General features: G+C 42.6%; 1 protein-coding gene and 1 long non-coding RNA gene across 7 annotated transcripts; one reads left to right on the top strand and one right to left on the bottom strand.

The window, feature by feature from the left end:
- Nucleotides 1-217: 217 nt before the first annotated feature.
- On the bottom strand, nucleotides 218-9,000 carry LOC105417372 (uncharacterized). Its single transcript, XR_003889022.1, has 3 exons — nucleotides 8,819-9,000; nucleotides 8,310-8,440; nucleotides 218-411 (listed from the first exon to the last, which is right to left on the bottom strand). It is a non-coding gene; the product is annotated as an uncharacterized lncRNA (long non-coding RNA).
- map3k13 (mitogen-activated protein kinase kinase kinase 13) lies at nucleotides 4,986-26,223 on the top strand. Of its 6 annotated transcripts, XM_029839087.1 has the most exons (16): nucleotides 5,026-5,098; nucleotides 11,311-11,378; nucleotides 18,016-18,707; nucleotides 19,105-19,288; nucleotides 19,400-19,591; nucleotides 20,144-20,302; nucleotides 20,395-20,553; nucleotides 20,661-20,769; nucleotides 20,890-20,999; nucleotides 21,104-21,220; nucleotides 21,463-21,606; nucleotides 21,774-22,500; nucleotides 22,586-22,656; nucleotides 22,767-23,058; nucleotides 23,277-23,374; nucleotides 24,013-26,223. In XM_029839087.1, the coding sequence occupies exons 3-16, from the start codon at nucleotides 18,083-18,085 to the stop codon at nucleotides 24,050-24,052; spliced, it is 3,027 nt and encodes a 1,008-aa protein (XP_029694947.1). In that variant the 5' UTR covers nucleotides 5,026-5,098; nucleotides 11,311-11,378; nucleotides 18,016-18,082; the 3' UTR covers nucleotides 24,053-26,223. The 6 variants fall into 6 exon arrangements, with proteins under 6 accessions (XP_003962035.3, XP_029694947.1, XP_029694954.1 ...); XM_003961986.3 differs by lacking the exon at nucleotides 11,311-11,378 and having other exon boundaries at nucleotides 4,986-5,098; XM_029839094.1 differs by lacking the exon at nucleotides 5,026-5,098 and having other exon boundaries at nucleotides 10,202-11,378.
- Nucleotides 26,224-26,724: the final 501 nt, after the last annotated feature.

Genomic DNA, 26,724 nt, shown 5'->3' with positions numbered 1-26,724 from the left:
TTGTATACCTTTATTTGATATTAATCTGTTGGGTTTCCATTCATGAGTCTGTGGTCCACTGGGGAATTGGGTGTTTGTGGTGCCCCCTTGTAGGACCCCTGGATATCGGGGGTGCAGCCCACTTTCTGCAGTGAGTCCGGTGTTCACTGTCCCCGGGAAATGAAGTTATGAATGGGAAATTGGTGACTGTCTTCAATACACAATGCAAGAGACAAAGTAAGAGCCACTGAGTTTGTAATTTTTATTTGAGTTTTGTCAGATCTTTAAAGCATTTTGGCCTCAAGTCTTAATAGGAATTTATAAGAGTGGTGGACGTCCAAGTACAGTAACGCCCTCAAGGTTGGAGATCCTGCTTTGCATCTGGCTGCTGACGCTGGTGTTTGAGGAGGCCAGACAGGTGAGTGGGTGCAGCTGGAACACAAACACACATATGCATAAATTCAACCATTTCCAAAGCCCCGTTTGCACGAGGGACTAATTAAGTTTGTTTTAATACCAGTGGTGTGTTTGTCATGACTGGAGCGCTCCAACATTTCGTGCAACTAGTCTACATTGTTCTTTTTGCCCATTATTTTTTAAAGAACACAAACCTTCTTGGTGCAGTCTACAATATTGTTGTCTGAAAATGCATCGTACTCTTCGTGAAATAACTTTTTCATTAACTTCTAAATGACGGTAATAATGATCCTCACAGTCCCGTCACATTCTCTTGAAGAAGTGAGTGAATGAGTGAGTAAATTAGGGAGGGAGTGTTGGCAGTTGCAATGGCCCACCTGTAACCTGAAATACATCAGAGGGATATTTCACAAAACCAGGCTCAGGGCTTAAGCCTGGAAATTTTGGTCATCATCACTTGCATTAAAGTAGTTCAAGTTACCATAGTCATTGAGACTGTGTCCTCTTGTTGCTGCTGTCTTTTGTAGAATATGAAGCGTTCAGCAAACACAATCGGCCTGCGCTTGAATGCAGAACCCTTGTGGGGTTGTAGTCTGCATGGAGCCATCATTTATGTTCAATGTCGAGGCTCATACTGGCCACTAGAGGGCATCCAGTCGTTGTTCTTCAATTGAGAGCCATAATAACAGCAGGTGTTTTAAGTTGGGTGATTAAATGAACAAGAGCAAGCAACAGATTTTGACTGTGTCCTAATTTAGATTTATGTGTGTGGAGCTCCATGCTTACTGTAAGCTACAGCGGACTAAATTGTGAATGGAATTAAATGTAACGTGTGGAGTACACGTCAAAAGCATATACCTTTTATCAGCCAGTTGTGATTTGGTGAAGGACTATGTCACTGTAGACTGTGTTCACAGTTGCCACAGTTATGGTTACAAAGTAATGACACCAGGCGTGCTGGGAAGGCGGGGTATGGTAACGCTACTACATCAGCCACGTGTTGTGTACAACTAGCCGAAGTTACAATAAAAAGACTAACGTGCTCTAAAATGAGACTGTTCATTGTATCATGCACCCCTACATGATTTCAGAATGGCAGAAGGACTCTGCCGGGTCGACCCGCTCATTTTTAATGAGGATATCGCTCACAATTGGGAGAAGTTAAAGCTGGAATGGCAAGTCTATAGCAACACCGGGCTATCAACTGCAACCAAAAAGGTGAAGGCTTATGCATTTCTCAACCGTGCTGGCACTGGGTAAAATCAATACATTTGAATTCAAGAGGGATGAAGATCACAAGGACCTTGACTCCCTTATACAGAAGTTTGACCAACTATACCTTCCAGTAACGGAATTATGGACTACACGAGGAGCTGATTAGAGACCATCTGGTCTGTCGCATCCACAGTGACGCTGTCCGCACACAGCTCTTAAAAGAGAAGAAGCTGATGTTAGATTCAGCCATTAAGATCTGTATGTCACATGAACAATCGGGCAAGGGAAACAGAAAATTAAAGAAGTAAGCAGTTTTGTGCGCCGTGCAAGTCAACCCATGCAGAAACTGCAGTGGCCCTCATGCACCGGAGAAGTGCCCAGCTTTCAACAAGCACCGCAGCATCTGTGGGAAAGTCAACCACTTCTCAGCATGCAGTAGATCAGGAAGACCATCAACCACTGTCAGACCACCACAGCTCCTACCCTCTACTGCACATAAGGGCAGATACACAGCTTGACATGCAGCCAACACAAGAGCAGACTAATGTGATTCACTGCGAGAGCAAAGAAATATTTTACAGTGAAGACACAGACTAACCACACGATGTGTGTGAGCGAGATGAAAGCTTTGTGAAACTATCTGCATGCAACATTGGCAGAATGCTAAGTGTGAAGATTAACATTGGGGCCAAATGCAACATAATATCCAGGACACTGCTACAGCACACGGACCCTACTGCTTAAATCAATCTTAACAAGAAAGCAAATCCCATTTCCTATGGTAGTGACATTATTCAGTGCAGGTGCAGCGGGCGTGAACTTTCCTTGTGGTTTGTTGCAATTCCAAGTTGTTGACAGGAATGTCAAAATGCTGCTGGGTCTCAGAGACAGTATTGGATTGGATTAGGTGACTTTTGATCCAGACGTGCATGCCCTCACCCAGCAGGAGACACTAAAACTGCTGGAATACAAAGAACGGTTCAACGACAGCACTTTTGGCAGCCTGCCCGCGGTGTTCCACATTCGCCTTGTTGACCCCCGCCATATGTGCTCTGAGACGACTGCCACTGGCCACGAGAGATAAAATTTTGGCGGAGCTGCACAGAATGACTAAAATGGGCGTCATCAAAGCAAGCCAGGAAACCACTGAGTGAATTTCAGCCATGGTGGCCGCCAAAAAAGAGACGGCAGCATCAGACTGTGCATCAACCCTGTCAACCTCAACAAAGCCCTACTCAGATCCTGTCACCCCCAGAAGACCGTAGAGGAGGTGATCGCCAACATGCCAGATGCCAAATTATGAATTCTTTAACGAGTGGATCACCAAATATTGTTGGATCACCTTCCACAGGTATGATGTAATTTAGTAATGACACAGAGTGAGCAGGTTATTATACTGTATAGTGAAATAAACCCCCGAAAGCTTTGAGTCCTGGTTCTAATTTGGTCATCTTTTTTGTTAAAATGCGGTGTTATTTAAGCATTACATCACGACAGGCCCTGGTATGCGCTCGTTATATCACATCTGGGTGATCAGCAGATTATCTATAAAATTTGGAATGCACATCATATGATAACATACATATCATTCACCATAGGATGAAATGTGATCTTTAGCTGTGCACCACGTTTAACCATCATGAGCAAACTTTATTTCTCTTAAGAACTAAGCTTCTTGTTAATACCTTCAGCAAAAGTAGCTTCAAGTGGTAAATAAGTGGTATATGTGATACAGCCAAAATAAATAACAACTGCTACTAATAAGTCTAAGAGTTCCTTTATATTTGGAAAATTGGTATGGACCAAGCAAAGATATAGAGAATGATTGAAGTTTATTATCAGACTATTCTAAAATGGCACAGTAAACACCTTGAAAATCCTTGTAGCTGGGGAGACGTAAAAGAAAAATCTGGTGGAAGTTGCAGAAAACATTTTCATTTGTTTTTTAAAATGGATTTTTAAAATCTGCCCATTTGGCCTCGTGTTGAAGAATGGGTGATTTCAATTTGAAATTATGAAAATCCACACAGAGGTAGCTGGGGAGGTGTAGAACAAGAATCTGGTGGAGTGTGCGGAAAACAATTTTATTTGTTTATTTTCTTTAACATGAAACATCTGCCGCTCATGAATGCGTGTCTGTAGAAAACACAACAAAGCTATTTTTAAACACAACATCAGAGAAGGGTGAAATACTAAGAACGCCCACTCTCACACCGTTTTGGGGACAACACAGAGCTCAGTTTTCTCCACTAAGTCATGTTTATTTAATCATTACTGATCAGTTACACTATATAAATAAAATTGTTTTCATTCAGGCTGTCATATTCAATCCTGAAAATGTCCTCCACACCACTTTAAGCAACCCAGAAGAAAATAATTGAATGTTACCAAACTTTTAGTGGACCTTTGATTGTTATTGTATAGCCGATTTGTGCATCAAGACATTAAATATTTCTGATATTTTTGATCAGTTTGGTTCATTTCTTCGAGGAATATCTGACCATTGCCCTACAGAGAGAAACATTGCTCTTGGATGCTGGTAGTTCAAAAAGCTGATTATTCCAAGTCAAGTTTAATTTTGACTATAAACAACCATTAAAAACGCATTTTTGTTTGTTTTCTTTTGTCACCTCTGCCAAAAATGAGTGAACACACACACACACACACACACACACACACACACACACACACACACACACACACACACATTGTTTAAGCACCTCATTGTTACTTCCTGTTCTTTTAATTGTCCATTTAGGTATTTAATATTTTCTTTGTAAATAGTTTTTAAAAGTTTTTTTGATAAAAATCCTAGTCTACAATTAGTTAAAAGTCATTTGAAAAGAAAGCTATTTTAAATTTATTCAAACAAAATAAATGTGACAGTGGATGAGCAGCTGCATTTTTTTTTATTTAAAAAAATCTTGTATACCTATATCTTTGTTTAGTTCTAATCGCAGACAGCACATTCAAGTAAATAAAAGCACTGCGCCAGCTTGCAGAACAAAACTGCATGTTTAACTGCATATTTAGACCAAATGTTTTAAATGTCAGAAGAGCAAATCGTCACTGTTGACTCTATTTAGCCCGGATTTGGCTAAACCACAGTCTAGTTTAGTTTTCTAAATATAATTTTGTGGAAACGTCACCAATCCCGTGATTAAGTTAATATTTTTCTTACTTTCTTTCAATGATGGTTGACATTTTTTGTTTTTTTCAGTATACAGTATAGCATTTCAAACATTATTTCCACTAAAAAAAAATCGATAGGTGTAAATGAAAGAAACAGCCTTTTTTAGTGCCTTCGGTGGATTCGTCTTAACAATATAGACGATCTTTGGCGACAAGTGCGCTGGGGTTACAGGTGTAAGAGGCCGGAAGTGACGTCGGACGCTCGCGAGCTTGCGAGTCTGCACCATTGGTTCGGATCATAAATAAATGTGAGAGAGGATCGTCGGATCGTAGAGGGACTCAGCCGAGATAACCGGTAATATCCTCTATTTTTCTAACTCACATCGAAAGACATAGAGTAATAACAGTATCAAAACTAAATATGGGTACAATTAAGCGACAACAGATTTAGTTTGTTCTCAGGACGATGCTAAATATCAGTGTAGCTGTCAGTGGATAGCTGCTGCCTACATGGATTAACACGACGGCGGACTGTTAAGTATATATATATTGTTCACGTATAGATTCGCAGCTGCTTTAAACCATCGTTTTACAGAAATAGCCACGAAATGTCATTACAGTTAATAAAAACTCAGTAGTAATTAACAATTGTTATGGGGGGAGAAAAAGTCGCGCATACGAGTATTGCAAAATTGAGTTTTCTTTTTCATGATGTAAACAAGTTGACAATCTTGCCTGTGAACTGTATAAAAAGAGAAAAATGCTTGTCATCACAAAGGGACGGAATAAATTACAGGCTGGTGTCGCGGGGAGGAGGATAAATTATAGATGTGGTGGAGAAATGTTTGCTTTTGAGTATCATTTGGATGTACAGCAGTGCGTTTGAGGACGTGGCTAAAATACATAGGATAAAGTCCAAGTGCAGGCAAAGTTGAAAATCTAACGCAGTTTTAAGGTTTTGGTCATTTGTATTGTAATGTATTATAAATTAACTTTTTCAGCCTCAAGACATGCAAGCAGTCGTCAAATAAACAAGAAGACTAATTGTTTGGTAATTACTGGAATAAACGTGATAGAATGAAATTGGATCAGCACTACCATACATTACATGAGGACACGCAGATAAAGCTCTTCCAAGCCATAAACACAGACTTAATCTGTTGGGTTTAGGGAGGATTTTCCATGATTCCGAACAAAAAGAGCGAAACTTTAAATCTGTTCAGATTCGTCCAGCTGAGCTGAAACAAACGATCATGTCAGAACTGGCACGATTGAACGCTAGATACTGAAGGTCACATTATCTGACAGGTTGTATTTCCTGCAGGAGACCAGACCTACATGTCATCAAGACAACATGGAGCTATTTTATCCAAAACAGGACCTTCCTCCTATAAACCTACGTCAGTGTGACGAGAGCCTGCTGCTGCTCTCGGTGAACCTGGCTGCAGCTCTGATATGACAGAAATCAGACGCAGTCATTCCCTTCTCACTCATGAGATGTGAACACGCCACAACAGTGTCACGGCTCAGCTGCGATCCACTGCTGTCTCTCACATCGGGCACCCGGTTAGCGGCAGATAACCTGGAGCGTGAACGGCAGGTGCCATGTGCTGTCGTGGCAACAGCGTCACGCGCCCCGCCGTCATTGTGCTGAGTGGTAGATTTTCAGGACGGCTCCACGCATTACACTTACGCTGTTTTGCCCTTTGTGATGTGATAACTAACATCACGTTGACAGAAAACACGAGTGATCTCAATACCAAACCTAATCCATGGGCTCTGTTTACCAGTTTTATTACATACCAGCTTCACATGTCAGGTGTACCTGCAAGTTTGAGCCTTCACGTTTCGTACTGAACATGCAGGGGCTCTAAAGGGAATCACATGTGGGGGGGGGGGGGGGGGGGGGGGGGGGGCAGTCCTGATCCTGGCGCAGGAACAGGAAGTTGCATTTATGTAATTGACATGTGTAGCCACAGCAGTATTCTGGCTTTACAGCTGGTCTGATCTTTTTAATCCGCAGCTGCAGAGACTCAACCTGTTTGCTTTTGGTCTCTTTTTGTAGTCATGGCTCCACTTACTGCTTTATCCTTTTTCTGTGTGGATGGATAAGCCCATCGCTGTGTGTGTCATACCTCTTGGGATTTCATTAAGTGAATGTTTAATTGAGCAGTTTCTAAGCTTATGCTAACCGAAGACAACCTTGAGGGTTAACTTTCATTCACTTATCCTTGTTTTTGTGTAACTTTGCTAGTAACAGTTAATATATTCTCAAGGGAGCAACGTTGTTCTAAAATAGCTGATTTCTCTCAGAATGATGCTGTTTAGACTAATGAAGGACATCTGCAGGGATAAGACGGGCTGACATTGCATCGAAGGGCAGTTGAGTGGAAAAAGCACACCAACAAATGTTGGCCCCTTCTCTCCTCTCTCCCTGTCTTCTGCTCCTCCCTCAGGCCCTCTGCTTGTATCTTTCAGTCCAGCTGACATTTCTGTAATGACAGTCTGAGCCCCACAGTGTCTGCGTCCACACCGTCCCAGGCTTAGATACAGGGCCAGTTGGACTCACTGAGGGCCAGCCTGGCCTGGTTCACATCTTCATCAGTCCAAGAAATGTCAATAATGATTACCGGTACTCATCTTCATCTGAAAGTAACAATTCTCACTGTCTTACTTAAGAATATTTAAGAATTCCTCTGCCGGTTCAGCTGTCCTGGACATTCCTGCCCAGTAGAAGGTTTATAGCTGACATTTACAGATGCTGTGCTGGGTCTTTTTTAGATAAAGTATTTCTTATATTAGGACTTGTATTATATTTAAATTCACTCTGAATATTTATATGATTGCACATGGCTTTAAATGTACTCCTCTCTTGCGTGTACTAGCTGGGTTTCTATAATTACCACAGCCTGCAGCACCTCATGGGGAGCATATTAACACACACGAGTGGAGCAGCACATGCACAATTGTGCAGTTGTGTGTGTGTGCGTGCACACGCTATTCATGACCTATGTATAAGCACTGCAATCACAGAACACAGAATTTACATAAACAACGGCATATTTGTACAAGCGATGCATATCTAACACATAATTTTCAGCGCTTGTGTGTGAAGGATGCGTCACATGATCAGAAATGTACCTCAGGCAGTTTATCTAAGAGACAAGTGTTTCAGCATGTTTTGTAGTAGGACTGTGCCTAAAAATAGATGGTTGGGAGAATTATGTAGCATTTTATACAGGGTTAATGTACAGAACAGGATACGTTGAACTGCAAGTTCAGTTATGGATTGGCAGCATTGGCAGCATTGGCAGCATTGGCATCTGTTATATGCTTTAAGTAAATGCATTATTTAATTACACAGGCTGACCCAACATTGCTGTGCTAAACTCTATAAAGTTCCCTCAGGCTGTAGCTAATAAATACTCACTATTTTATATATATATATATATATCAATGAATTCTGTATTATGGTGAGCAAGATTCGGGCCTGCATGTCAATTTTCTGTGACATACATTCTTCACATTAAAAAAACGGTGTGTTCATTAGAGAAGTAGTTACTTACAACCCCCACAGTCGTCCTCCTAATCCAGCTGAACACCCTCCTCCTCATTTTACCAGTATCTTCAGGCAGAGGATTTTCTGTTTCATGTGGCTTCAGCAGACGAACGGAAACTTTCCGTTTTTTTTAGGATACTGGGACAGGAAGAACATCACAAAAGGAAAATAACTTGTATGTAGACACAGCATTATTTACAGCAGATGCACTATACAGGGAATTCATTTAATGGTTTAAATATACTGAACTGGCAGATATAAGTGTCATAGTAGTTTATAGGTAATAGGGTTAAATTTTCCCTGAAGTCTACATGTGCTTCCGTGTTCACGTCCAACTTTTCATATCATATCTCATATCATCTCTAATTAAAAAGGCAGAAAGATGTGTGTTATGCAAGACTGTCTGCAGGTCTCTGCTTCTGTTACAGCTCATAAATCACGCCCAGGGATACCAGGCGCATAAAGCTGGCTGGCTGGTTGGGGCTGCTTCACATGTTGCTCATGCTTGCTACTCACAAAGAAGAGCAAACCAGGGTGGATGGATTGTTGTGGTGCAGGAAGCGTCCGCGGGGAGGGTTGAACAGCCATTGTTATGTAATTACCGCTCAGATCGGATTGGTCAGCCTGTGGATTGTTGGTGGGCTCAGCATAGTAATCTCAGAAGCATTATCTGCCTCTCAGAATCAGCCGTCGCTGTGTGCAGGACTTTCATCTAACCCTGTCTTTGTACCACCAACTGGATATTTCATTTGTCCATCACAGACAAACTGGTTTTTCCTAGCGCGTTAAGTAAACACACTCAAGACCAGTTTCGGTGTTTTCCTAACCCACATGACTTCCTCCGTTTAACCCTTTTACTGCACCTCACCAGTATGGTGTATATTAACTAGCTGGCACTGTCGGGTGGATGTTTGAGAGTACAGCTTGAAACAGAATATTGCGTAGGATCATTTGGTGCGGGGATGATAACAGTCACATAGAGCATTCAAAACAGCTGACCTTTTTTAGAGGCATTTTGAATAATCACATATTCTCTCGAGATACATTTTGAAGTAAAGTGATTCAGGGTTTTTAAGGGCAAACATCTTTATGGGATACCATCCCACAGGAGCATGAATAGAAATGCTAAAAACACATTTTGTTATATCTTCTTGGCTTCTATAGATGGTGGGAAACACTAAATTAGAGGAATATCATTGAAATAACCTCATAAATGGCCGCTCAAAATGTATATTCATTACCTTTAAATGGAAGTGTCTATTCTCCAGGTATTTTTATCTATAAAAGCGTTTAAAAGACACTCAATTTTGAAATAGTCCAAAAGATTTGGCTTCTTTTGTCTCCAGAAACAAAGCTGTGGCAACAATAGACCCTGGCCCAATGGCGGACAGAGCTTTATCCGACAGGGCCGTTGCTTTGCTCAGCCTTGCCAGCTTGAGCACATTGATTATGGGATGCTATCTTGTACCATTCCAGGGTTCCTCATGTGTACTGCATTACAGCTTTAAAGGGCTGCACGGGCGGTTTTGGCCCGGTGTTCACCTGGATACCGACTGTGATGGCAGATTGTGATGGTAAACCAGTCAGGACTGTGTTAAAGCTTTTTCTCTTATTAATGTGGAGGACACAGGAGCTGTCAATACTGTTGCTCTGCTGCTGCTGAAATAGTAATGAGTGTGTGTGACACAGCTGATCCAGTGTGGTTTACGGCTTACAGAGGTCAGGCTTTACCGAGCACCACATCTGTGTTCCAGCGATCAGCTGTTCAGAACAAAGGTTGAATTTATTTAAAAAAAAAAAAATTGGGGTGTGTGTGATGAATTAAAATAACACATTTTTTGGTAACATCTCAAGTAAGAAACCAACAGACTGTAACATTTGCGTCGCTGTATCTTTTATTAAATTAAATATATTTTAATTGTAAGCAGTTATACTGGTTATTTAAAATCTTTGGTTCTATTCATACACACTGCTTACATATTAAGAGGTTGTGGGTTTTATATTGGTTGAACGGGGGTCCAGGGTTTCTCATTACCTAGTTTTTACATTGAATTCTACTTTAGTGGCTTCAAAATGATTTTGCATATTTAACGCTGTTAGCCTGTGGAGAGGACTTGTTTTAATTGTGTGCTGTGGCTGTTGTTTGCACGGGGCTATAATCTGATGACCTTTGGAATTTTATATTCAGAGCACAGTTAGATATTCTAGCTAAGCAAACAGCTGTAAAGTAATTGAAACCGGAGACTGTCTGTCTTTATTTTTCACATTGGTTACATTAGGGAGTGGAAGTCTATCTCTAAACATTGTCCATGTTTGTGTGTCGTGCCAATGCAAAGAATAACAGGCTCAGCTCACATTTCTATTAAGTGGCTTATATTGTATAAATTCTGGACTTTGCCTCACAAAGAAGTGCAACAACAACTCAGTCACCAATCCCTTAATGTCAGTCCCATTAGAGCCCGAATCCTCGGCCATCTGCACCGTGACTCATTTGACTGTTATTTCACACCATTTAGAGGCTGTGTTTGGACGTGTTCCGCCTCAGCCTCTCCCTGGGACACCAGGCCTCCTCCTCCACTGGCACATTCTGCCTGCTGGGGTGTAGCTGCAGGATGAAAATTGGACAAAGCTCCTCCGATATCCCAACCCCCCACTCTCCATCCATTATCACATACTTCCACCACCCCCATAATCATCTTTTTCAGAGGTTTAGCCTTGGAACAAGAGGGTGGAGCATCTGTTATCCAGGCCTCTGCTTTCACCCGCAGGCCCTCCTTCCCAATCCATCCCCCCCGGACACAGTTGATCTCTGCTACTAACTCTCTTAGCCACACATGCAGTATATTGTGGTGACAAAAACACCCCCCCATATTCCCCTTCTCTTGCAACTGTTTAATTATGTGGTGGCTCAAGCATGAAAATGTGGACAGAAGTGCTTTATTCGTCTAGCTTGCTCTCATCTGTATGTGGACATTGATCCTGACTCTGTTTGCATGTTTTATGTATAGGACAGATGAAAGGTGAACCAGACCTGAACCCAGATTAATCTATGTGATGATCAGACTGCATCTGACAGGTCAGTATTTGCTACATAGCAGATGGTTCCTGTCTGTTTGAGCAACTGACCATCACACCTGAATACTTCAATGTAAAATTCAGGATAACCGATCATTGCTATTCTTTTGGGGGGAGTCTGTGCCTGATTCAAAGGTTAACTCGTTAATTTTCTGTGAAAATTCGAGGACCCACAGTTTATCTGCGACAATACTAAAAACAAGCTTCAGCCTTTTCACATAACTGGGGAAAAAAATTCCAGCTTCACTTCCGAGAATCAGCTTTTCTCTGGTTAGTTATTCAATACTTGAATGTTTTTGACACAAGGAGAGAATTATCTGGTAACAGGGAATGCACAGTTTTCTCAAAAGTCACGTTCACCTTAAATAATTGATTATGGACAGATGTGGGGGATGTTGCTATGACCAGTATGGAGAGAACTGATTTGGCACAAAGGGATTTTCTCTAGTGCATAAACGGTCTGTCCTACTTACAGAGACGCCACAGCAGCCTAACCTGCTGTTCCTGGCTGCTTCTCCTTTGAAATCCCCCCTCCTCTTTATCTCTTTTTGCTCCTCCTCTGAGTCAGCGCAGGAGGCTCCACCCCCTATGCATCCTCACCCCCCTCCTCTTCCTCCCCCTTTGAGCTGCGTCGTCCCTTCGTCAGACAGCTCCATTCATGAAAAGTGTGACGTGAGCAGATCTTAAGCGTCCCGGTGACGCTGTGAGCCATGCACTCACAGCTCAGGTGCCGTGGGACATACAGGAATGCCTGACATTTTCCAGCTTCGCCATTCCTTTTCCCCCTCTTTTCCTGGCTTTTTTCCCTTGTCTGGACTGCAAAATGAAGCCTTCTTTGTGTTTATTCTTAAACACTGCCAGCCTCAGAACAGTGATAGAACCATGAATCTGAGCTCCGACCACTGTGAGTAATGTGCTGAGCTGTACCACGAATCTCAGTAGATGGTGTGATGATATGTCTGTTTTCTGGGGGTTATTTAACTGCATGTGTGTGTGCATGTGTGTGTCTTCCAGCAGGTTTACACTGGATGTGCATCAGCTGCCAGTGTTCTTCAGCGATGCTGCAGGAGTATGTTGAGCGGTCATGCGTCAGTGCGTGCAGGAGCTATTTTGGGCTCAGCCGAGACGCTGCTGCTTTGTGATGCAGTGCCTCTCTGTGCCCTCTGACAGACTGGTGAATATGCAGGTAGAGGTGTAGACAGGCTAGATTCTGGACTCCGCCTCCAGATGTAGCGGGACAGTGCTTCATAAGTCAGGTCAAAGAGATGTCGACCTGCACACAACCTCAATTCTTCACACTATTCACCAATCACATTTATTGTTTTATTTTATTTGGTAATTGCTTTGATAACATTTCTGTGTGCGTGTGTGTGTGTGTGTGCGTGTGCGTGTGTGCGCGCGTGCATGTGCACGCCCCTGCCTCTGTCCTCTGCTACTAAGCATGTTTATGTAACTGCACTGGATGAGTAGCCAGCAGCTGGGTTTTAGAGGAAAGGAGGAGGAGGAGCTCCATCCATCCATCCATCCATCCATCCATCCATCCATCCATCCATCCATCCTTCACAGGGTTTAAAATAATGGTTTACTAATCATAGGTTTTATTTTTTGCCTTTTTATTATGGTGAGTTGGGATTTTAAACTTATATGGTTAGTTGTGGTGAAAAGTGCATTAGTTTAAGACTAATCAAAGGAATTATGACCTTGGCAGCTAATAGAAGTACTAAAGTCTAATTATTTCCTTGACTTTATAGTGGGTTTCTTTAGGGCGCCGCCCATGTATCCACTTTAAACGTATGTGTTTTAACTCTGGGGATTTTCATATTGCAACAATCAGAATGGTGTCAGTCACAGCCAGCCTCTCTCCCCCTGGTTGACAGTTGTGGTGTTTGTGTCTTTTTCCATCCACAGTCGTTATTGGTGCAGCAAGCAGGCCGTCTTTAATAAAAGAGCACAAGGGCGATTGTTGTGGTAGCAACTGTGTGTGGGTGCTGTCTCCTGGCAGGCCAGATAGGCCCGCTTCACATGGAGCTGGGTCCTCTTGTGTCCTTTGTTGTCTCTCTCATGGTCAGTACAGCATCGTGCCTCAAGCTAAAGAGTGGAACAGCAGATTTCCCCCCATTTCTGGGCATCTTCCTTTAAATTTCACAATCCTGTTCTTTTCTATCTGCACAGTATTCTTCCTCACCCCCCCACCCTCCATATCCTCTTCTTGTTATTTTAATCTGCTTTTCTTCCTCCGCTTTTCTCAGACCTATTATTTTCTTCCACTTGTCCTTGGCTCGGCTGTCCCTTCCTGTCTGTTCGTATTCATCATCTATTCCCATAGTATCCAGGGGACATTGAAAAAGGTTTTTTGAAGCTTTATTATTAACCGTTGAGTGAAAAGACTAACATTGGAGCTTTTGAGAGCACAACTTGCGTGATAGTTGCAGATTTTAGGAGGCTCCGTGCTCTAGTTGCAGTGCTGGCTGCAGATTCTTCGTGAGGCAGACAGAATGAAACTGGAATTGGGACGTGCGTGAGGCGTCAATGGAGCACACTGAGGTTATTTGAGGTATTTGTATGTTTTTGTTTTTAGCCCTGACTTATGTAGCCTCACTGGGTTGGTGCAAGAATCTTAGAGAGAAATGCGGCCTGGCTTTTTCCAGATGATCTCTCCTGGCACTTTGACTATGACTGAGCAGGTCACACACTGGACCAGCACCCATTCAAACCAGCCAAAGACGAACAGACAGCAGGCAAGCAAGTACACGGGACAGTGATTTCTGGCCGTTGGCCTGATTTCCCCTCACAGGACCACAAGTTATTTAAATCAGTCCAGGTGACTCACCAAAGGGAATCAGAATATAAAGGAGGACGGATTAAACGGGAATGTTAGCAATGTGACAACAGATGCCCGAAGGCTGTGCCCAGAATTTATTTATTTATTGCTGTGCTGCTGCTCTGGCACTAACAGATTATTACTTTCACCCACCTCCAGCAGGCTGTCCAATCCCCTCTGGCAGGACTCATGGCCACGCTCGTGGGGGAAAGCTGATTTAGACATCGGCCCAATTCCTGACAATCAAATAAGGACTTCTGCAGCTCTGTTGACAACATTTTATTTCTAATATCTCTTTTTTTATATGCATATTGTTTTGGTGGCCTAAAAGAAATCCATAAGCAGAGCTTTTTTTTTATTATAGCCTTCTCTTTCATAATCCTGTTTGCTCACATGATAAACACCTGCAGCGAAAGTCCATAGTCTGCATTGACTTTGGAACGGATACAGATACCAGAATTCAGCTGTTCAACTATGACCTGCTTTCAGTCACATGTGTAGTCGAGAACATGGGGATCTTTTAGCTGTTTACGTGTATTTGTGTAATTTTTTGCTCAGTTTGTTTCACAAGATTTCAGGGTGGTGTGGAGCAGGTATTTGTTTTTATCCTTTCCTTTCTTTAGCTTTATTCTATATTAGACTACTACAGACTTAAAGTAAGGTTTTGTGTGATATTTTACATTCTAGAACAAGACAAGAATATGAAATATTTTAGTCAATTCTAATATATACAATACTGCTCATCCATAGATACTGTAAGAACGTTGTGGTGTTAACTGTTTGTACTCTGCACAAGTCTTTAAAAATAATCATCAACATTGTGCATGAGGCTTAGTTGATGTGAGGGAAAATAAAATTTCAGGAAATAATTACATTTTAAAGAGAGGGAGCCTTTAGAATGAGAAAAGGACAACAATTATGATATAAAGAAAATTGCAGTATTCAAAATCTGAGTTTTTATGGAATTATTAATAATAAAGGACTGTATACCATGATGTTGACCAGTCATAGCTTTTCTGAATGCCTGAAATACAGTTTAACCACTTGCTAGGCATTGGATGAAAAGGAAAACCTTCAGACTCTTTTGGCCTTTACAGATCTGCATCTTGGATGAGAGGAAGGGTGACTGTTAGCAGAAGGTCAGCATGGATGCTGTGTCGACATGGTAACGTGTGAATGACGAGGTGGGAGCGAGGCTAAATTGGTTCTTTGTTGGTGACACAGCTGCCACCTAAAGGGAGGTTCCCTCCATGAGGCCCAGCGGGGCTTCCCTTAATGAGGCACTGAGTGATGGAGACGCAGATGCCACTGCTGTTGCTGCTGTGGGCCAAGTGTGAGCATGAAGGCAATGAGCAGCTTCATGTGTCTGTGCGAGAATTGGCTCGTGTGACTCCAGCTGCCTCTGCGAGGTTCGAATATGTTGAAACTCAATCTAAACACTCTCGGTAGCATTTACTGAGTGGCCGGGGATAACTTCCGTCCCCAGTGGCTTGCTGTGAGTTCTGGGATTATCATTGTATCCTGCCAAGCATTTCCTGTGTGTGTGTGTGTGTGTGTGTGTGTGTGTGTGTGTGTGTGTGTGTGTGTGTGTGTGTGTGTGTGTGTGTGTGTGTGTGTGTGTGTGTGTGTGTGTGTGTGTGTGTGTGTGTGTGTGTGTGTGTGTGTGTGGACATGCTCATGTGCAGACTATCTGTACACTCTGAATCTGATCCACAGCACCACCAGATGAACGATGTATGTACCCTCTCACAAAACAGGACTCATTAAAAATGCCTTTGTTTATTTTAATCCAGTGCTAGTGAAAATTAACCTCAGGTCACTTTTGAGAGGAACTAATGAAAGTAAGTGTGTGATGGGTCTATATAGGGGATGGGTGAATAAGGTCTGTGTTTGTATTTCTGGAGGCTTGTAGAGGGATTAAAGGATCAGCTTCTGATCACTTCTCCCTCTTTCTCCCACCCTTGCTTCCATTTTGTAGTTCAGTTTTGCACACTTTCCTTTTCTGTGGCTGTGGTTGTGTCTGCTAAATGTAGACAAGTAATAACATATTAAAGATAAAAGTTGCAATTACTGTGCACTGCTTTTCCTCCCCTGCTTTTAGAATGTGGTGTAAATAAGTGAAGGTAAATAAATCCCTGACCTTAGCCTCATGAGGCCCAGACATTATTTATGGGATACTGTAACCATAGAGATCTTCCACTAAAGATTAAAGGGGAACGATATGTTTGTCACAAGTTCTAGATCAGCTATACACTGAATGCATCAATTCAGAACTGGGTTAAATGATAGTAAAGATCAGAAGAACTGATGAGTGAAACTGATTAAAAATCTTAGAATGATTTCTCAGTAGTCATTAATTAGGAAGTCGTGTTGTGTGAGCTGCTTTATAAGGGTGTAGGATGTAGGATATTGTCTCTTGCCTTTCTTCACAGCCAACCACAGCCACACTGTGCTGCTCACGTCAGGAGCCAAGCTCTTAGAATCCTCTATGAGGGTGGAATTACAGCACAGGCCTCTTCTCGGACAGCTCGATTGTCTTGAATATGGGAGAGATGGATTTATTGGATACCTGAGAGAGCGTTCTCTCCTTCCCCTGCACTCTCAGCAACCTGCTTAGAGACATGCCTGCATTATTGATGATCTCCAGGCAGTCACTACACTCTCTCAGCGATCAGGTTACCCCCCCAGTGGTACAGACAGATACAATACATGTGTCTGCACACACATGTGAGCATCATCTGCGTGGACCAACAGATTACAGCCATGTGACTATAAGCAATGCCACGACGGGTCCTCTAAGTCTAAATTATTTAGTGAATCATGGCTTTAATGTACTTTGGTCCATGCCCAGTAGTTCTGTACATTTCTGCCAGTTTTCTCTCACACAGGCTGTCATAAATAAGGTGTGTTTCTTCAGCCTGGACTTTGACCTTCTGTTCCCACTTGTGTAGATTCGTTGTATCTGTCTGTTTTTGCCTTGTGTCCTCAAACCTAATTGGATGTCTAAGGGCGTCGGTTTGGGGGGCGGAGGGGGTGTAATAATCGCATGTCCTTCACATAGCAGTCTGGCAATTGCTGTGTTTGTCTAAAAACACTTGGCAGTGTAGGTTAAATATTAAATTTTACCGGCATCAGTAACATTTGAAGATGTCTGACCTTGTATGTGCTATTGGTTTTACTCTGTTTTTCAATTGTATACCCACACATCTGACCTTGGCAGACTTGGTTGAGGGCAGAAAAGAACCGCATTCTTGGCTCTAACTAAACTGAGACTCTGAACTAATCAACTACCATATTTGTTGTACACCTGACCCTGGGCCTTTGATGGTTGTTGCTGCTCTGCTGATCAAGCAGGAAGTATAGTTTGTGTGGGCCAGATGTTTCAGAAATCCTAATGTGCAGCGAGACTTTTAATCCCCTCTATACTCTGAGCTTTACAGAGGATATAGTAAAGCCTCGGTTATGTGTGTTTGTCTTACCCTGGAGGCGGTTGATTTTAAATGGTTACAAGAATTTTTCTAGAATTGTATAGTTAGTGTTATCACCTCTGTCTGTCATGTACCTATCTGACCTCCACCTCCCTGCAGTGTCTCCACTGCACTATTATTGTCATCTTACTTTCCATCCCGGATCTGAGAGAGGAAATGAGCAGCTTGCATTTATCTTTGTTGAATCACAGGGTGCTGTCAGAACGTTTATAGTCATGTTTGTGCCACAGTAGAGACATCAGACCATTAAGCTTTTTTTTTTTAAAAAAATGAAAAAAGAAAAAAAGATCTAACTCCTCCCCTTCTGCTTCTCTGTCCCCATTCTGCAGGTGAATTTCAGCATTTAGACAGACCCGTGTGCTAGGACCTCTCCAACTATTCTTCTCTGGGAAGCCCATGCACGACATCATGGGTAGCTCCCCCGAGGTGCTCTCCTGGACTTCCTGTCCCAGTCTTCTGGTGGGCAAGCTAAAAGAGGAGCTGAAACTCTCAGTTGTCGGGGATGCCATAAAGAAATCAAACTCTCCCAACTCCCATCCTCAACCACCTCAGGTCCCCTCCAATTTACCTCCTCAGATCATCACTGACCTGGCTCCTCCGACGCATCTGCCCGTTCCTCTACAGACACCAGGCCAGGATGAGGAATCGATGCTGGGGGGGATTAGTCCTCTAAACACAGCATTGAGTGTGGACTCAACAAGGAGCGAGGGTCAACACTTTGAAAATAGTGTTCTTCAGCTGCAGGAACAGGATCAGGATGAAGCCGTATCACCAGCGTCCTGTGAGCATGGCGGATGTGGAAGTGGGTTGGAGGAGCAAATGGGAGAAGGTGACTGTTCCATGGACCACAGCGAGGAGGGGAAACAAGGTCACCACCACCAACCTGAAGATATCAAGCTGCACTTTCATAGAGCGGGGCCTGGATCAGGTGGATTCTTAGAGGGGCTGTTTGGCTGCCTTCGCCCTGTTCTGAACATTATAGGGAAAACGTACTCAACTGAATACAAGCTTCAACAGCAAGGTTAGTTATTTGTCCTTTTTTTCTACCTGACTGTTTAAATAATTATCTTCCCAGTGTCTACTTGTGTAGTCTGGTTTTGAATGGAAGCAAAACATGAGTCAAGGTCAGACAGAACTGGGCTGAGCTTTGTGATTGTCAGCTATGTCAAGACATTAGTTGAACAGAAGGTGGAATTCAGACCAGACTACAAACCCTGGTTGTGAGGATTTTAATTATTAGAATTTTCTAATATTTCAAGCATTTATTTCAATATAAACAATAGTGTGACTGAAAAAAATATAATTTACACCTTAAAATAATGTGACAATTGTAAATCAAAATCAGAAATCTGCTTTTTTGTAAACCAAAATACACACTAATTTAGTTTTTTGACCAGAAACCATAACTGTGTTTCTAGACATGTGGGAGGTTCCATTTGAGGAGATTTCCGAGTTGCAGTGGCTTGGCAGCGGCGCACAAGGAGCCGTCTTCTTGGGCAAGTTTCGCTCGGAGGAGGTGGCCATCAAGAAAGTGCGTGAGCAGAAGGAGACAGAGATTAAACACCTTCGAAAACTCAAGCATCCAAATATTATTAGCTTCAAGTAAGTTGACACCCACTGATGTTGTATGTTTAAATACACATGTGATCTGATGGACAATTGTAATTTGGGTTTGTTCTAACCAATAAATATATTGTTTTTTGTCCAATTAAGGGGTGTATGCACTCAAGCACCTTGTTACTGCATCATTATGGAGTATTGTGCTCAGGGCCAGCTCTACGAGGTGTTAAGAGCAGGAAGGAAAGTGACCCCCAGGATGCTGGTAGACTGGGCTTCAGGCATTGCCAGCGGCATGAACTACCTGCACTTGCACAAAATCATCCACAGAGATCTCAAATCTCCTAAGTGAGTTCCAGAAACGTTGACCATTGTCCACTCATGCATCGTATCTGGTTTTGTTTTGAGCACAGTGGTAATTCTAAGAACTGAAAAAGTTGCCTTGATGTTGCAGCCTTTTTGCACCATTTTTCTTATCAATAGCTCCGTGCAGCAGTGCCAAACACTATATTAGTCAGCAGAATAGTAACAGTCTGAATGTACTAGACAGGTCAGCTTTATTAGTCTGGTTTAGATGCAGATAAGTGCTTCTTTTACAGTTTGGCCTTTTAGACTTTGATTGAAATCGTTCAAAATGCACTTTAATATTTTAAAACCAATGGAATGGAAAGAAAACTGAGGTCTAAGTTTTGGGCTCGAAGGGCTCAAATTTGACATCTTTTACTCAAGGAACTTTAGCATTACTGTGCAGGTTTGTTTATGTTGCTATTGTACATTTGTCCACATCAATATTCTGATAGTAATAACAAGCTAATACATCTTCTCTTTAAATTTCAATTTCAATTATTTAGCAGATGCTTTTGTCCAAAGTGACTTACAGTGTCTTTTTCTCTGTTGTAGTGTTTTGGTCACTCACAACGACACTGTGAAAATCTCTGACTTTGGAACGTCCAAAGAGCTCAGTGACAAAAGTACTAAGATGTCATTCGCCGGCACAGTGGCCTGGATGGCCCCGGAGGTCATAAGAAATGAGCCAGTGTCTGAAAAAGTTGACATCTGGTGGGTATAAGGACAGCACCATTTAAAAAAAAAAAGACTAATATTTAGACGGATGAATTATGTTACATATGATTTTATTTGCTTCTTTCCAGGTCGTTTGGAGTGGTGTTATGGGAACTTCTGACTGGAGAGATTCCCTACAAAGATGTTGACTCCTCTGCCATCATCTGGGGTGTCGGCAGCAACAGTCTTCATCTTCCTGTCCCCTCCACCTGCCCAGATGGCTTCAAAATCCTCATGAAACAAACATGGTGATCTTTTATTACAGACTTAGGGATATCACCGCTGTGCAATGCATCTGTGTGAATACTGCTCATAACTGAGTCAGGGTAAGCAGTTCCATCTTTGCTGATTCCAGGCAAGCAAAGCCCAGAAACAGGCCTTCATTTCGTCAGATCCTCCTGCACCTTGACATCGCCTCTGCCGATGTTCTAGGGGCTCCTCAGGAGACGTACTTCAAGTGTCAGGTCAGCTGTAACTGCTAATTATCTTAAATAAATTACCGAATTACACTGACAGTTACCATAGCGATTGAGACCTTGATAAAAATGAAGCCCAAACCAGTGTTTCTCTATCGGCCATTACAGTCAGAATGGAGGGAGGAAGTGAAGAAACATTTTGAGAAGATCAAAAGTGAGGGCACCTGTATTCACAGGCTGGACGAGGAGCTGATCCGACGCAGGCGTGATGAACTCAGGTGTGCATGAAGACCAGTAGCAAACATGCATTTTGTTGTTGACGTGGAATCCCTATCTCCCTAACAAATTAACAAATATTGTTGTTTGTCACATTTTTTTATAGACACGCTCTGGACATCCGGGAGCACTATGAGAGGAAACTGGAACGAGCAAACAACCTCTACATGGAGCTCAGTGCCATAATGCTGCAGCTGGAGGTCCGGGAAAAGGAACTCATGAAGTATGTCAATAAGTGCAGTTGTAATTAGCTGTTTTACTTTCTTCCACTTTCAAACCATCTGTGATAAGAGATGAAAGAAGAAAATCACTGATTTAGTTCTGTAGATTTTTGTGTCTGGTTTTCTTTTTTTTTGGGCTCCTTGAACATCATATCATTCCAGAATAAGGAGTGGTTATTTAAACCTCTCAATCTGTGAATGGTGTTCATCATTTTGTAACTGAAGTAATTAACTATATTTGCAGGAGAGAACAGGCAGTGGAGAAAAAATATCCGGGAACCTACAAGCGGCACCTAGTCAGACCTATTGTCAGGTCCAATGCGGTAGAGAAGCTCATTAAAAAGAAAGGAAGTCTGCCACATAAACCTGGGATGCCCACGGCTAAAAGGTATGACAAAAGATTACATTACCAATTTTATTCAGTTACCAATTTTCTTCTTTATGGGAAAGTAAATATTCCTAATCGAAATTACCATTTTAAAATATGGAAATGTTGATGGAAAAATGTTCATGACAAAAAACCCTTCAAATCTGTCAATGATTAATTTTTCACAGACCTGACTTGCTCCGTTCTGATGGGATCCCCAGCATTGACCCTCTTCCCTCCCCCTCACTGCTCACAGCAAGCCCAAAGGTGTCCACACCTCCTGGAAAAGCCCGGTACAGGAGTAAGCCTCGCCACCGCCGAGCCAATAGCAAAGGAAGTCACAGCGAGTTTGCTGGTGTACTGAAGCCTGTTGCCGGGGCACTGGAAGGCACCCAGTCCCTAAAGGATCATCACCACCATCTACCGACGCAGGGGCCCTTCCTCCCTTTGAAGGGCCGTGAAGAGGCTGTTGTCAACTGTGCCAACAATCTGCGCTACTTTGGTCCTGCCGCAGCCCTGCGTAGCCCTCAGACGGACCACATGCAGGGCCGCGTTTCCGGTTCTGGTCCTGACCTCATTTCCACTGCTGTGAGTGCAGATACCCGACAGCAGACTTCATCAGCCAGCTCCAATCCCGTCCCAGGATCTGCTTCTTTGTGCCCCTGCTGCCAGACCCACCCCTTCCCGGGTTGCCTAAAATGTCAGGAGACTTCTCCCGCCTTTGAACGTGCAGATTTGCCCTACAACTCACAGCTCCCCACGGAGGACGGCACCCTGCGTTTAGGATCAACTAACGACGATCCTGCTTCAGGCGGGGAGGCTACCAAGAGGCCTGAATCTGAGGAACAAGAAGCACATCAGCAGACCCTCCCTTTGCCCACACCACTGCCCCGCACTCTCAGACCTCTCAGGAAGGTGAGCACAGATGGTAGACTGTCATCTCTGAGCCGCAGGTGTAATGGTCCCCGTCATGAAGTAGACTTAACTTCTTCTCTTACAGGGTGGAGATGAGTCTTCTGAAGAGGAAGAGGGAGAAGTTGATAGCGAAGTAGAATTTCCAAGGAGACAGAGGTAAAATATTCTTTGACTCATGTGATACATATGGCATCACTGTTACACTGTTGTTCGCTACACCCTTTTATATTAAAACATCTGTTTTTTTACCTTCTTTTCCTTCATAGGCCTCACCGCTGTATGAGCAGCTTCCAGTCTTGCTCCACCTTCAGCTCAGAGAACCTGTCGGTGTCTGACGGAGAGGAAGGGAACACTAGCGACCACTCCCACAGCGGGCCCCTTGAAGGACTGAGCGCCAGTCAGGAGGAGCACCTGGATGAGCTGCTGTCGCATACACCAGATATCCCCATAGACATCTCCACACAGTCAGACGGGCTTTCGGACAAAGAGTGCGCCGTCCGCCGGGTGAAAACCCAAATCTCCCTGGGAAAACTGTGCTCTGATGAACACAGCTATGAGGTCAGTAGTGTTGAGCTACACGAGTGTCACATGACTGCATGACTACACCAACTGTAGGGGGGCTGTTTTAGGGTTTTCACAATGCGTTGCTGGAAGCAGTAATGTAGAAATTGCTGAGTGTTGTGTTAAGGTATCTAGTATGCTTAATATCCTGCTAACAATAGTATGAGGTTGTTTCTGTTCCACTACATCTGCACTGATTTTTATATTTCTTTCAGAATCCACTACAGTTTGGGGATTCAGATTGTGATTCTTCAGAGGCAGAGTGCTCAGATGCCACCATTAGGAACAACAAAGTGGGCGCTCCTTCCTCATGGTGAAAGTCTCCCCTTTGATAATTGGTTCTTCTTTTGCTAGGAGGCTGTCATGCTACACTCTGTCCTGCAGGAAATACAGCAATAAGAGAACAACATCGTAAACAAAGCTCCCTATAGCAGAGCCTAAAGCAATCTCTCCCAGAACCAAACTCCATCCTCCATCCTGAGACTCATAGAACTCAGCCTCCCTCATTGTTAGCACAGCATCCAAGCAACTCATGGCAGGGATTCCCTTTTGAATGATAATGTACAGCAGATAGTGTAACATGCATAGTTTATTTTTGTCTGAGTTTTGAAGGGGGGCAAAATCAGAAATTGTGTATTTTCTCTTATCTGGGCCGTATAAATAACTGATTATAACACAAGCTACCCGTTTGTTGAGAAGAGTTTGAGATTGAATGAAGGTGAAGTAACGAGAATGTCTTGTGAAGATGCTTTGAAGGAATTGCTCTCAGCATCTTATTGGTCCCTTTTTATGTAAGACCAACCCGCTTTATCACGAGTTTACAGCGCAGAGCTTCTGCATCGCCCCTTCCATCCTGACTCCACTGTGATGAGTCGGGGCCAGGGAGCTCATGAAACCATATGAACACCAGCATGAACAACCTGCCTCATGACCAGACTCCTCCCTTCTTAGGAAACCACCACATGTGTCTAATCATCGGGGTCCCAGCTGAACTGTCCCAGCAAGCCAGTGCACAGCTCTAAACGCAAAACCTGGCAAAAGACTACATGTAGTGGACACCAAGTGGCAAGCAGCAAACCAACAAGAAATTCTTTGACCCAGCGCATCCTTCCTCGAGAGACTAAGTCATTGTCATCATCAATCAGATGTCATGACTAGCTGTTGAGGGAGTTGTGTGTTTGAGTGCCTGTGTGGGGGAACCCAAAGACTTTTCATCTCCTGGACATCACAGTTTCAAGTCTCATCTCAGGATTGTTGAATGACTGTGAGGAAATGAATTCGACCAACTGTCGTACGTAGGAGTTTCGTCTGACTGGCACATATTGTGGATGATGCAGGAATATAAAAAAAATGTCTCGCAGAGAGCCTTGACGTTCAACCCGTAGTCGCTGTAAGAGAAATGTAGGAGATTTTATTTGCAATCCATGTGCAGTATCCCTTTTCCTGACGTCAGCTGGTGCAGCTTCTTCCGCATACCATTTTCTAGCAGGGCTAGTATTACCTTGTGCTACAGTTCTCAATGTCTATTCTGTAGTGAATAAAACAACATGTATAGCAGGGTGAACGTTTTGTACTCAGGATCTGATTGGTCTAACTGGTTAGACACAAGGATATCTGAGGAGAATAGTAATGGTTTAGCATCTTATTTTAGATGCTATTTTTTAATTGTCCCATTTTTGTGTACTCGCCTTTTCATAAATTGATGCTCAGGTTTTGTGTTGCAAATTGAGAGCAGGTGCAATATATCATCAGCCGCTAGATGGCAACGTCGATCCCTTATTTTAACCGAACTTCCTTATTCAGCGATTTTTATTCTGTACAAGGATGAAGAAAGAATCCCAGCAATCCTTCCTTTTTTCCCCACTTGTGGTCTTTTGAAAAGGGATACTGCACCTGCACGAGCTTAACTTTAATCCAAGTTAGAGTGTTTCTCATCTACCTTCATGAGTTTGCGGTTGAAAATTATCCAGGGGGGTTTGAATAATGATGTCAAGAGTTCAGCTCAAGTATAAGCAGAGGGCTGAGTTTCTAAATCAGGAATATAAGCCAGAGATAAGGCCACAGAGCTGTGAAGTTGCTCTTGGTTTTTGAACAACCTCATCTCAGTGTTAGTTAATACCTGTACATAAACATCTGTAAATGTAAACCTTCTCTGTCTGCACCACTCTGGCGGAACATACAGCTTCTGGCACTGATGACAAAGCCGATGGAAAGTGAGCAGAAAATCCATCACATCAGTACTGATTGCTGCAGGAGAACAGGTGATGTGAGAATCAGATTGCAAAAGGTTAATCTGAACTGCTGATGAAATCACCTTTTTCCCGAAAGGCTTAGGCCAGATCCTGAAAACAGCTGCTGCCTTTCCTCGAGCCTCCTTCAACTGTTTCTTTTTTCATTCCGTTTACGTATGTGACTTAACCTTGTGTGTTGTAATGACAGGGTAATCCTGTCAAGCTGTTAATACCATTGTCTTCTGGCATGTATCCTGTGAAGTATGATTGTAGTTCATTTTTATTTTAATTATTTTTGTAGCTGGCCTACATGATTACTGATTAATTTATTAAGGATGATTGTTAAGATATTCTTTTTAATTTCAGGCAGCTTTAGAAAAGTCTCGCCCTTTGATTTCTCCTGAAAAGTATTATTTAAAGCAAGCACAATGAATCGGTATGGATGAAGACAGTATTTGTATGGAAGAACAAAATCATCATAATATCAGCGGAAACCTGTCATTTCTTCTCAGTTCACCTGTAGGGGACCATTAGACCATCGCTGCAACAGTGTGTAATTTATCAATTTTCTGAAATGGTGTAATCTAAAGAAATCGGCCAAAAGCAAATTAGTCCAGTGTGGCAGCAGGTTACAAGATTTTAGGCCTGAAGGTTTGTTTCATGCAGACAGCAGAGTTCCCATCCTGTCATTTTTATTTGAACTTCTGTAAAGCGGCTCTGTGATCATCATGTGGTCTCATCCATTTATCAAACCTCTGTTTATTTTTTCTTTGTAACTCTCATTTACAGCCCCCTTTCTCGTTGAACAGCATCACGATCAACCAATCCTCTCATTTTCCTGTATTATTCAGTGTACAGTGCAGTGGGTATCTGGGAGAATAAAATCAGAGCAAACAACTGCATGGAATAAATGCTGATGTACTGTACCCAACATAGCAGTCTGGCTTGATTATTATCTCTTTATTTAGCCCAGAATTTTCTAATCAGATATACTGCATAGTCTTTATTCAAGCTATTTAAAAGATGCTTTGGATTTAACTGGTTTAGGTATTCTGTGCAACCACACAGATATCCCACAATTACATGTCAATGAAATTGTCTTGCAATTGTGAGAAAATGAATATAGGATGCATCCATGTTAAAACTATGCACTAAATCCTTTTTTATATCTAATCAAATGCCTGAAAATGATTTTTTTTAGATGCGTCTCTAAGGTGTAATCCTTTAATATATATATATATATATATATATATTGTTTTTAATTATTTAAGTTAAAAGCTGATGCTGTCAGTAGAAACGATCGAAATGTGCCGCAATAACACTCTTCCAGGGGGGACTGGGCTGAGACGTGGAGGGCTCTCAATGCGGGAAAAAACAAGCTATTCTGGTAGTAGGGGGAGGTGCGAGAGAACCTCAAGGAACTGCTGAGGTT

This window comes from Takifugu rubripes, chromosome 1, assembly GCF_901000725.2.
Source record: "Takifugu rubripes chromosome 1, fTakRub1.2, whole genome shotgun sequence".
NCBI lineage: Eukaryota > Metazoa > Chordata > Actinopteri > Tetraodontiformes > Tetraodontidae > Takifugu > Takifugu rubripes.
This window is presented reverse-complemented; position numbering and strand designations above follow the sequence as displayed.

What these genes read in the sequence shown, in the direction of transcription:
- map3k13 (XM_003961986.3), top strand. Translation starts at nt 18,083, where the DNA reads ATGCACGACATCATGGGTAGCTCCCCCGAGGTGCTCTCCTGGACTTCC. An exon ending in AGAGATCTCAAATCTCCTAA is followed by an intron (nt 19,592 to 20,143) that starts GTGAGTTCCAGA and finishes TCTCTGTTGTAG; the next exon opens with TGTTTTGGTCACTCACAACG. An exon ending in ATCCTCATGAAACAAACATG is followed by an intron (nt 20,554 to 20,660) that starts GTGATCTTTTAT and finishes TGCTGATTCCAG; the next exon opens with GCAAGCAAAGCCCAGAAACA.